This window comes from Echiichthys vipera, assembly GCF_963691815.1.
Source record: "Echiichthys vipera genome assembly, chromosome: 9".
Classification (NCBI taxonomy): Eukaryota; Metazoa; Chordata; class Actinopteri; order Perciformes; family Trachinidae; genus Echiichthys; species Echiichthys vipera.
The window spans coordinates 8,583,887-8,596,627 of NC_139834.1; the positions used below are offsets into that span (position 1 = coordinate 8,583,887).

At 38.7% G+C, this 12,741-nt stretch overlaps 1 protein-coding gene across 1 annotated transcript; it reads right to left on the reverse strand.

Moving 5' to 3' along the window:
* Positions 1-959: 959 nt before the first annotated feature.
* Positions 960-12,153, reverse strand: LOC310951972 (uncharacterized protein). Its single transcript, XM_083920459.1, has 5 exons — positions 12,054-12,153; positions 4,743-4,871; positions 4,411-4,639; positions 3,008-3,165; positions 960-1,519 (listed from the first exon to the last, which is right to left on the reverse strand). Exons 1-5 carry the CDS (start codon positions 12,099-12,101, stop codon positions 1,466-1,468), a joined length of 618 nt encoding a protein of 205 aa, XP_083776585.1. The 5' UTR covers positions 12,102-12,153; the 3' UTR covers positions 960-1,465.
* Between the last annotated feature and the right edge of the window lie 588 nt (positions 12,154-12,741).

The following is a 12,741-nucleotide window of genomic DNA, read 5'->3' on the forward strand; positions in this document are numbered from 1 at the left end:
AGTTCTCCTGGTGGTGAGATAAATGGTCTATAGGCTTATACACTACAGCAGTGGAAGAAGTATTCAGATCTTTTACTTAAATAAATGTAGCGCATGGAAAAATAGTCGTGCATTCAAAGTCTCAAATAATGGCCAGGCCTCAGATAAAAGACAGGGCTGTGGATCAACACACACAAAAAAGGGTTAATAAACTCCTGGTGGCTAAACTGATGTATATTCATATCATTATACATATTTTATATTTATATCACTTTAACTTAATAAAATCAACACCATAATAATACTTTCAGCACCTTGTTGTCTGAAGTGTTTTCTCTTTGAACAGGTACAGGAAGTGTTGAGTTCGTATTAACAGCGAAATGCAGTAACTTCAACAGGGCAAACAGGAGCCGATCCAAACGAGGCTTTGTGGTAAAATATGACCAGTTATGCCCTGTTTCAAAACAGTCCAGTTCGTCAGTTGAGTTTTGAATGTGTCTGGCTGTGGTGGTGTTGTCTGACGCTGTGCCAGTAGGTGGGGATCTGTGCACATTTTTCTCCAGGCTGTACCTGCTGAGCTGCTCTCAGTGAGGCGCCTCGCTTCTTTTATGATCTCAAATCAATATTTTCAAAAGGCAGCGACCCATTTAATGGACTTCCTTTATTAGTTTGACTCAGTAAACCAGGAGGAGAACTCAGCGGTAGATGCTCACTCTCACTGTGATGATCGGAGGCTTTTACTGCAGGATACAAGCAGCTGGATCTCTGAGAGTCAATAACAGACTGGAGGAGCATGAACACAGCATCTTGACAGGATTCGCTTTCACTTTACTTGAAAAAGGAACTGCACTCACCTCAAGAGGGCTTCACCCATCGAGCAAAAAAGCCACAATATGCATCTGATAAAGCATTGTTGATATGATGTTTATTGGTGTTTGTGGTGTATTACGTGCGGTGGGTGAAAACCACAAGTTGCAGATTTTTATCATAAAAAGTAAATGCATTATTTTACATTTATGAACAGAACAATCAAAGACATGAAAACTAAACAGTTTGAACTCTGTTAGCATATTATAAGTTTATTTAAATCCCTGTACAATGTAAACACATAAATTCAATGTTACAATATCAGCTGTATACACTATGATAGATGCTTTTACACCTTTGGCAGTGCGTGCATGGTGTGAGTGCTGTGCATGGTGGTCTGTTCCTATAAAGGCTTACATCCTCTCATATCTGTTCCTGTTTAGTTATGACAAACATATCTGCCTAAGCTGACCTCATTCATGCCTATGAAAGGACCAGCGGTTTGGTCCAAATCAGTGACACATTTTCACAGACAGAGGACATTTTACTGGAAAAAGTACAGAAATATAGATGAAATCAGGTGAAGTGCAATAAATAAAAGAAATGCAAAAATAAAATCATTTGTAATTGCCGATTTAGAAGATTCGTGTGTCTATTTACATGATCTCACAGGTCAGCTTCACCACTTATGCTGCCGTCGTCTTGAAGACCTCGCACGGGCAGCATGAATAACCTGAAGGATCACACAAAGAGACGAAACAGCAAAAAAACAAATCAATTCGACAAATTGTGCAACTGGAAAATAGACCTCCCACTCCAACAAGGCTGCAGAGGAAATGGAGCCTCAGAGCAGTCGTCTCGCCTACGATAACAGTATTACTCATCTGCAAGACACGGGGTGTTTCACACTTACTACACAAAACACAAGACAAAATGGAACTAAAATTCATCCTGCATCATTTTCAGTGTCAAGTTTTATAAGAATTCATCTGAACATGTGTATTTTCTTTTAAAAATGACGCCCCTGGCCACTCTTTTATGTAGGCTACACCCATACAATCTAATGCAATCCAACGCTCAGACATATTTCTACCTTTAAATAGATAACAACGCTCCGTTTTTATTGACACTGTCAGAGAGGTATCCATCTAACTATATGTTTGTCGATAACTAGAGGACTGCATTATATGGAAATGTGTTTCTTTGATATAATTAAATAGTTAATATTCTTCCACTCTTGTGGTTTGTAAAAAAAAAGAGAAAATGTCTCATTATAATGGAGTGAACTGCACATCATAGCCTCAATGATAAATGTATAGTTGAATGAATACCTCTCTAACAAAACACTATTATCTTTGTAAAGGTAGAAATTATGGCTGACCTGTTGACTTTCTTAAACCATGGGACGGACCAGCAAGTCCTCCAAACTGAATAGCAAAATACGCTGTGATGATCAAAATGGTTTAACTAGGTACACAAAAACGACTTGGTTAGGAGTAGGATTTGAGAGTTAACGAGTCAGAGGATTTTCAACAGAGCTCCGAGCTGATTTTTTTTAAAAGTTGAAGCATTACCTATATCTTCTGTTTTCACTCACAACTGAATGAATTTAAAGCATGTCTGAGCTCGTCTCTGTATTATTTCAGCACAGCAGCACATCAAGGTAGACGCAGCTTTTTTTGGAGCGACTGGTGACCAACACATGCTCTGCTTCTCAATGGCAAGATTTAGGAGTCTCTGATAGGAATGAAAACTTTTAGTTTTGAAGCACCTGTCTGTATGTTTCCACAGAGGACTGTTTTTAGAAAACACTTTCATGCAGATGTACTTCCCCTTCAAACCAGGTGAAGTCAAGAGTTTTCAGCGTCAAATGGTGGATGACAAAAACTTTGTCTTGCTAAACAGAACTAAGACACAGAAGTCTTAATTTTTAAGGCCTCAAATCAACGGTTAAACCATTCTTGGGTTTGAAAATGTCCATGAACATGCAAGAAATCTCTGTTACTTTTGATTCTGCTTTGAACTTTACAGATTTTTACCATTGTTTTCCTTTTACCAGCACCTCCAGAACTCTCCTCTCTATTACACATTCCCCTTTAATTTCATTTGAATTATCCATGTATAAAGAACCTTTGTCATGTTAAATCATTAATTTGACTGACTTGAAGTTTGCTTCATAACCTTTAACATACAGTGCATGAACATAAATAGATTTATTTACCCAAATACAGATTAGGGATAAAGCAATTTTGGCGAGGCCCACTGCCATATAGCCTATAACGCTCCACAGGACAGGCAGGTCCTCCACCAGTGGGCAGACCTTCTCAGTCGTGTTCAAGACAGTTGGCATTGTTGTCAGGTCGGCATGGGTTGCACACACTGTATTAAGACAAAAAATAAAATAAAATCAGTGTATAAATTTGATATTTCAGTAGAAATCTCTCAGAGCAACATGTGGTTTTGATATTTGTATCTTATCGATGATTAAACAATTTAACATTTTTTTTTACACTGGAATTATGTTTTGTTTTTAATCAAAAATAGAAATAATTGTATCAAGCAGAGGCAACATCTGTGCGTTGGTAGACGTGTAATTTTGAATGAATGGTTAAACATGTATGTGTTGAAAATGCATAACTGTCACAGTGGAAAGGAAAAGATTGTGTGTGTTTGAGGAGATGGATCAAATCAAAGGGTGTTTCCTGCTTCTTGATGTGGCTTGACTTGTTCTGTGACTGTTGTTGACAAGTTGGGGCTATAAACTTCTTTTTGTCACATGACATGTTTAATCGATCAAACTAACTGGATATATACAGATTAAAATGATAACATTATCAATTTTTGGTGCATCTTCAAAAGCTGTAACCCAAAAACTTGAGCACACTCTTGATTTTTGAGGATTAGTCATGAATTTAACCCTCTACTTGATTCATATTGGAATATTTTGGCAAATATGACCATGCATTAAACGCGACATATGGTTTAACAGAGTTTAATGCAAATATTTTTTCTGTGATTATGTTAAAGTTCCTGAGGCACCTTGCAAGGAAACTAACATACTTACATTACTTTCTAGACTTGCATACTGTATCCTGCAACTCTAACTGTCAAAAATGAAAGGAAATAACCTCTTTCACTTGCAGCGGCCATAAAGATCTTGTCACTGCATTACAAATCCCACATTTAGAGATGAGCAGTGTTGTTGACGTTAATGAAAATAAGTGGGTAGTTACAGTTTCTAGTTACGTCTCCTAGTTGATGCAAATATAAGTAGTTAGGGGAAGTAAATATCTGCTTCAATTATCTCATTAATGCACACTTTTTCCAGTTTTGTTCCATTACTCACAAAGGTAAAGCTGTTTTTGTCTGCCATGATGATCAAGAAAAAAGAAACAAACCCATTTGAATTTCACAACTGTAATTGAATAAATTAGTTTGAAAAAGTAATTTGTTACATTTCTACTTAGTGCTTCCACAAATGGTGGAATTAATTAGTAACGTGTTACTTCCAACACTGGAGATATCAAAAACGTGTCAAAACACTATCCAGATATGTGTGTGCTTTTATTGTTAAATTGAAATTCTGCCCAGTAGGGTGAAAATTAAATTAATCAAAAAGCTTACCGTGTACAGTTAGGTTGACTTTGAGATTACGATTTTGACCCCCGACATTTGCACTGATGTCACACTCGTAGGTGCCCGAGTCTGCAGCTCTCACACTGCGGAGCAACAGACTGTGATTTTCTTTAAACTCGGGTTTGGGTGAACGAGTGAAGTTGTAGTACTGAGGGGTCTTGTCATCTTTGGCCCTCCTGATGATGCCAAGTTTGTTGTTGCTGTTGAGCGGTTCAAACTGAAAACCAAAAAGTAATTTGTGTAAATATCCACATCAGACTGAATAAATGTCCCTGACACACAACTGTAGCTTAACTTAGGTCACATTTAAATGGACTCACCTTGTACCATGCAATAGAGAGGAAATCCATGCTGTGAGCATCAATACCTGGACACCTCAGAGTAACATCTTCATTGCAGTTTGCAGTAATTTCTGGCTGGCTCTGGGTTGCGTAATGAACCAACAGCAGCTGAAAACAAACAGCACTGACTTTTGTTTGTATAGTGTGCAGGGAAATGAACAATTAAATATGAATACAATGTTACAAGCTTGAATTTTTGGTTATTTAAAGACTCACCTTAATGAGCAATACCTTCTGGCACATGTTTTACACTTCATCTGCCACTTGAGTTAGCTGTAATAAGTGGTGTTCTGATTTCACCTGAAATGGAGCCACATCCTCTAAAAAGTGGCCACGTTTGAGCTGAGGGCATTAGCAGGCATTCATTGCCACCATGTGGTGGTTTCATAGCAGTGCAAACATATTTATATATATTTTTTTTCTTTTTTGATAGTACAACACAACATTTGAGTTTTGGGTCACTTCCTTTAACACACGCAGTTCAGATCAAATCTTTATTGTTCCACAAGAGGGAGCTTAAAGTACTGCACACTTGAACATGTTTTTTGAGCTGTAAACTAAATGATATGACTGTGCTGTGGTGAGACACATCAATGCTGGTGTTAATATTAACATTTCTCACCAAATTTATACAAAGCAGCTCTTCATGGGTAGAAAATGGCTCAACGTGTCCCCCACTGTTTTAAATCAGCCCTAGCCTTGTGAGGATGGATGGATTACCAGGCACAGGCCCAGGTGCCCATAAAGTCAGGGGCCCCGACTCATAAAATATTGTTGAAAAAATACCCACACAAAATGATCACAAAGAAATGCTAAATGACCACAAGTATACACAAAAGGACACAAAAGCACCACAAAGAGAAAAAAACAACTATAGGGATACAAAATGAGCACAAAGAGATGTTAAATGACTGAAAGTAGACACAAATCGACCACAAAAGAATGACGACAAAGACACGCACAATGATTAAAAACAGATAGAATAGAACAAAATTACGACATATAAACATAAAATGTCATATGTCACATAAAAATAGATGCAAAACCAACACAAAAGATACAAAATGACTAAAAAATAGATGCAAAACAATCACGGAGGTGCTAAACAATTACAAAGACATACAAAACAATTAAAAATGGATGTAAAATGTCTACAGAGAGAAATAAAATGACCACATAATAAACCATCTAAATATTAAGCACACAATGATCACAAAGAGACCCAAAATTAGTAGCAAACGACTAAAAGTAGACTCTGAATTTTGGAGTCTTGTTCCTACAGAGACAGAGTGGGGGGCTCTTACATGTCTGTGCCCAGGGGCCCATGTCTCATTATCCTCCAAGAGAGAATGATGAAAAAGAGTCAACTGGTTGGGGCGTGAAGAGTGGTGAAGTCCCGCCTTTGTATTTCCCGTACATAGGACCTCAATATGAATTTCTGATGAATGTATTTCCTATGGCTAATAAAAATTATTTTCTGGTCCCTTTCAAATGTTGTTTGTGGTTTTTAATGAGAATATTTTCATGCAAAAAAAAGCTACAATTTATCGCTAATGAGGTTTGATAATGGCTGGGTTTGTGTGAGGTCGCTTTGTGAACTACAACTCTTCGCTGCTCTCGACACCAATGATAGGCTGTATGTCACAAGCAACGCTTGGTACCCTGGTGTGACGTGACTTCACATACACGACATGACACAGTGTTTCTCATTTTGTTGAGCCTTAAACTGAACAATTGCATAAGAAACGATGAAACTCCTGACATGAAAAATAATCATTTGAATCCACAAACAACATATTTCCAATTCGGTGCATATAACGACTGGGACCAGCAAATAATTAAATTATCTGCATTGAGACCCATTCATTTTTTACGATCTCAGAGGTCCCACTCTATGTCATCAGGTTTGTATTTGTATAGGTCAGGTTTATCTTAGATTGGGCTTGGGGCTTAAACTTCTAACAGAAAGGCTGCATTAAAAAGTTTGGGGTTTAAGGAGGGTCTAATGAAAGGCACCAAGATGAGTTGCATAAAATTGTAATTGTAGTGTTTTCAGGCCACATTAGAGACTAAACATCAGGATATCTTGGCTTCTGCTTCAGTTTAAAATCTGTTTTGTGAGTCGCCCACCAAACCTTATGGAATAAGGTACAATATGAAATTGTTGAGTTGCTCCTTTAACACCCCCTGAATCTTGTTTTGAATCAAACGTGGCTCCTAGAACGCAAATCAATGTCAGATTGTCGGTTTTGTAAAGTTACAAAAATGGTCAGACAGTCACCTGTAAACTACAAGGTTAGGTAAGTCATTAACTATAATAAGTCATACAAGTATTGAAATAGTGTTGCTGTTTTTTTAAAATCAAATTTGAATAAATAAACACACAAAACATATTGATCTGAAAGAATTGTAAATGTAGACACTCAAACAGAGTGTTAAGGCGTTTTTTTGTATTGTGATGAAACATAGAAGTCTTTTAAAGCAAAAGGAATGCACGCCCTAGCTATATGCTTTTTTTGTTTTTTCATTTTTAAAGGATTAAAGCGGCTGCATCGGGCAGTTTATTAGGGTTTATATATACGTATATATATATTTGAACAAAATAGATTTGTTCCACATGAAATAGATAAAAAAAAAGAACCTGCTTAAAGTGCAACAGGCCTCACAAATGATCTGGATCTGCAAAAATGGATTTTACTTATAGTTGGTCATCGAGATGTTTTCAAGAGACTGACCGTCTAACATACTGGAGACTCACGCCAATATCACACACACACACACACACACACACACACACACACACACACACACACACACACACACACACACACACACACACACACACACACACACACACACACACACACACACACACACACACACACACACACACACACACACACACACTTATGAGACTGGCTCATCCTGTTGTTTTCATCGCAGGGAACTCCCCATTGTCTCCCTTCAAGCATATTATTTGTATGTGTCGCTCTTGTTGACAAAGGAGGTCGATATATGGTTATTAATAGCAGACGGGCTTTATGGGAAAGGGAAGAGTGAGGTCTTCGGATTCCACCATCTGCATTAAACAATACCTCATTCAGCGGCAGCTGGCACAACGAGCAGGGATGTAGACATTTACTGAAGTTAACACAGAACATCAGTGGAGATGAGTTTTTCTCCACTTCCTATTGGTAACTGCAGCTGTGAGGGGCTGTAGATTTATGATGGGGAGGAATCTCAGCATGAGAAATACAAAAGCATGATACTGCAGGTTTCTTAAAAATATTTAACTTGTTCGTCACTGCAGATGTTCTGTGCTGCATTTATTAAAACATCTTAATCGAGCACAAGGGAGTTTTACAGTTATTTAAACTATGTGTTAAAAGGAAATAGCTCGATTATAAAAGAAGTTCATAGGACCTATCAAAGTTGTGATTCTCTGAAGGTTTGATTGTTGGTATAAAAGTGACTTTAGTGCACGTGTGATGTGTGCGTGTATGTTTGATACTGGCTCTCCATGTTGTAGTTAAAGGGTGTTGCACGCCACAGTAAATCCCAGAGGTTGTTAGCACGCCCAGCTGCTAGCAGAGGTCTCCATGTTTCTGTCAGCGAGGTTGTTCACTGCACACTCTTTAGCCTCTGATTGAGGAAATCCTCTGTTTGCTGAAATGAAACGTCCCAATGGTTCCGCCATTTCTCCCACAGGTCCTGTACACAGAGACTTTCCCATGAAGATTGTGCAGGTTTACTGGGGTTGACAGATATATAGCTCTTTGATGGACCGTAGCAGTACCAACGTTTCAATGCTGGAGAGGCTGAAAGATGATAGTGCGATAATTCTATCTACACTGAAACCAAAACAAATCCTTAGTTGAGTTCATATACAATCTTGATTGTGCTACAAAAGGAATTATTTCAGCAGCAAGGAAACAAAACATTAACTAAATAAACTTAGACAATCAACCAGATGAAAATGACTAAAATAGACTAAAATCATACATATACTGTACATATAAAATATATATATAAAATATAAATATCAAATAATGCATGTTATTTATAACAGAACAAAAAAGGAAATAAGCCTAACCCTGCATATGGATGCGGGTCAGGGTGGTGGATGGGTCTCAAAACACTGGTGTGTCCCAGAAGTAAAAAGACCAAACCATTTCCTAATCCACCGTTTTCTAATCCTTACCAAGTTGTTTTAATCATCACCTATTTTTTGCCTAAATTTAACCGCTGCAGTCCACTTCAGGTCACTGTTATAAAGAGTTAAATAGAACGTAATATTTCATAAAAATCATATAAAGAATATCCAAACATTCACCACATTTTCAAGATTAGTGTTACAGATTCAGTACCTGACCAAATGTCTCTCCTTATCTTCCTGAATTATGGCGTTTGAATGACGGACGGAAACATTACAACGTCACAGTGCAGTTGACCTTTGACCTTTTCATTAGACAATGTCACCACTTTATAATTTCATCCTGACAGACATTTGTGTGCAATGCTGTCATAAGTAGCGAAGGAGTTCTTCAGTTTTGGTTGTGACCTTGACCTTTGTCCTCCAAAATCGTATCAGTTCATCTCTGAGTCCAAGTGGACGTTTGCCAAATCGAAGAAAGTCCCTCCTGAGAGATTGGGTTCACAAGAATGGAAACATACGGACACGGCTGTCACCAGCGCGGAGACATTATAAAAAGGTTAATGTGATAAAAGGTTAATGTGATAAAAGCACAGGCAGCGAGAACAATGTGATTTTTTTCCTCCGGTTTGTTCTGGATGATTTATTCTATACTGAATATGACTGAAACTGGCTGAGATGATTCCTGTCTTTGTGAGGCTGCAGAGCTTCATCACACAGCCCGTTCAATTGTTTGTTTAAGGAAGCAAGAAAAAACCCCTTTCGGTCTGTGTTTCTGCATTCTCACCTCAGCCTCTGGGCTTTGGCAGGCTGCTGAGTGCTGGAGGTTGATTGTCAGAGCCTTCAGCAGAACAGGGCCGTGTTACGGAGATCTGTATTGTTCCCTAATTTCTTCTCTGGGATTTCCTTTTACCAGCCCCACACACCCGCCCATCCTATTCACTGTATGGCCCTCAATCATCCTCCCTCTGTCTGAAGGCCTTGCCAAACTCTCTGGCACATGAAAACAATTGTTCTTGCATGTTTGAGGAGACACAACCGCCTCCTAAGGCAGGCTTTTCTCCCCCCTTGGTTGACAGTTGGGCAGACTGACGGCCTCCTCCTTTTGGAAAAGTGGTCATGTTCAGTAAAATCGGAAGCGAGGTATCTGAGTCCTGAGCCACAAAGTGACTCAGGACCATTAATATCTTTGACATGCAGGTGGAGCGAGGGGCCATCTCCCCAGCCAGCGAGTGTTTGAAAGAGACTGTGAGAGCAGACGCTATTGAAATATTACCATGTGCAAGTTTGTTTCTAACAACAGCTCTCTGGCAAGACTACAAAAATGCTGATGGTAAGCACCCATTGGGGAATCAGGACTGCTCTCCCAGATGATGTTGAAAAAACTCTTTGGATCCTTCCCGTTTGTGGGTCATCTATTTTGGCTTTTTCTGTTGATGGGAACACGTTTGAGCAGTCAGAGCAGTGATTTGTGTTTAATCTGCAGAGATGTTTTCATGGAGCCATTGCTCAACAGAAGTCTTTCCTAAATGTTTCCTCTTCTGTTTGTTCAGACAAATAACGTCAGTCAATCAACATTAACAGGCCGAGATGTTGCATTATATCAGTTTCTTCTACATTTATGCAGAAATAACTCTCTGCAAAGGTAGAAAGAAGAACACTAAAGTGAAATCTGTATCGTATAATAAAGCACTAAGCGTCTCAATGGGCAACATAAAGAAGACAAACCTCACACACTCAGTATTGTTATAGGTTTACTCGCACGTGAACTTTATTGTACAATTAAACTTTATTGAACTTGCAGTGCAGCCATCTTGCATCCGAATCCTGAACACATATCTTCTGAAAATCATCCTCAAATGTGTCTTTATTTTCATTGTTAAATCCCTTGTACACTAAAATCACTGCGTCAACACTGACACGATTTAGGTCAACACAACACCAGCAGTACTGAAGGACCCAGCACCCATTAGTATAAAACACCTGAGACAAAGGGTTGGTTTGAGCCAGTGTTATTTTTTATACTACTGTTTACCCAAACTAAAATATGGCATGGCTGTAAACTGTTATGATCTACTCTACTCTTTTAAACCTACATGTAGTGGCAGAAGAATTAAGTAAAAGTAACAATACAACAATGTTAAAATACTCCATTACAAGTAAAAGTCCTGTATTATTTGCTAAAAGTAATTATGGAATGAATAAATGTAGTGACTATATGATATTATGAAATGTATAAATGTAGTGTGGTGTATAAGTATATTAAATGATCCTATTTTATCACTATATGTAATATCCTTTTTTTTTTTAACGGATCGAATTCTATTGGTACCATCCCCAACTTTTGACAATGGAAACGCAAAAATAATTTTTGTCATGTTCAACGAACTGAACTGAACTGAACTGAACTGAACTGAACTGAACTGCTCCGTAAAAACAAGACTTTTGAATTCTACTGGGTAGATTATTAATATAGTACTGCATAATATCATATAAATATATTGTATACTTTTACGAATAAATGTTAGTATAAATAAATCCAGTGCAGTAAAAGGACAGGATATTTTCCTGCCAAATGTTGTGGAGTAGAATTATTAAGTAGCATAAAATAGAAATACTCAAATAATGTATAAACGTTACAGATTGTTACTAATGTGTATCTTTTTCCATTTTTATAATTTTGATACTTTGATTAACAGTTTAAAAAGGCAAAACTTAAGCTTGTTGTGTTTAAATCAAGCTCAAAATAACATATTTAATAACCATATTTTAGTTTGGGTAAATAACTCAACTGTTATAGAAAAACAGTGGGTCAAAACAAGCAGTTAACCCAGTCTTGCACTGGGGCTATATTTTGACCTCTGTTTCGTTAGGGTGCAGACCAGAATTAAAGATAAAAATTAAACAGCATCTCCCTTTTTCTGTCTCTATCTTTAGCCAAAGACATGACATAATAACAAGTGTTTTGTGGTTTTCTTTCTCTATCTTTTACAAAGACAATAGTCCGTCAAGGTCATTTTTCATCTCAGGTCATAAAACTGACAGCAGGAGAAGGAACTGCTTCATTTCATTCTTCCTGCACAAAATCTCTTTTGGGATTAAGCGATGCGAGTGTCCGAGGAAGAGGAAAAACTCACCAAAGCGAAGTAGTAAACCTTTGCAGTGGTCCCCAGGTGGATCTTCATCTGTCAGACATGTTAAACAGATCCACGCTGACCTTATTTCTCCCTGTGACGGTCTCCACCTTCAATTTGTTACCTGTCCTCTTGAAAGAAGAAAAAAAAAAACCTGACTACTTCCGAATTGGTTGAAGACTCACTATTGAAAAGCACCACCAGAGAGCTGTACATCTGGGTCCCAGCGCCGGATGAAGTCAAGACTGGCGCTGACCCAAAGCCCGCCGCACAGAGAGTTCCTCAGAGAGGTCAGCTGAACGTTGTTTTCCCTTCCTGTGCCTCCGTGACGTCTTCCTGCCGGGGGAGCCTCAGGGAGCCGTTTGAGGAGGCCCCGGGGCCCCGAGCACGGAGGACTTAGCACAGCAACTTCCAATTACCCTGACAGGGCAGGTGGGGGATCGGGGGAGGGGGAGAGGATGGAGGGGATCTCAGACCCCCAGCATGCACCTTTAACTGCCTTCAAATTCACTTTCCATACAGCCTCCCATGTGTCACCAGGGAGCCTCTCTGTCGTTTTTGAGGACTGAGTTTGCAGTCTGACTCAAAGCGATGCCAGACAGGAACTCAGTTTCAGCTGTCTGAGCTGCTATCCGCCTGTTGGACCGGTCACTAAAGTGTCTTTTTCAGACCGGAGAAGACAGAGGGAGGC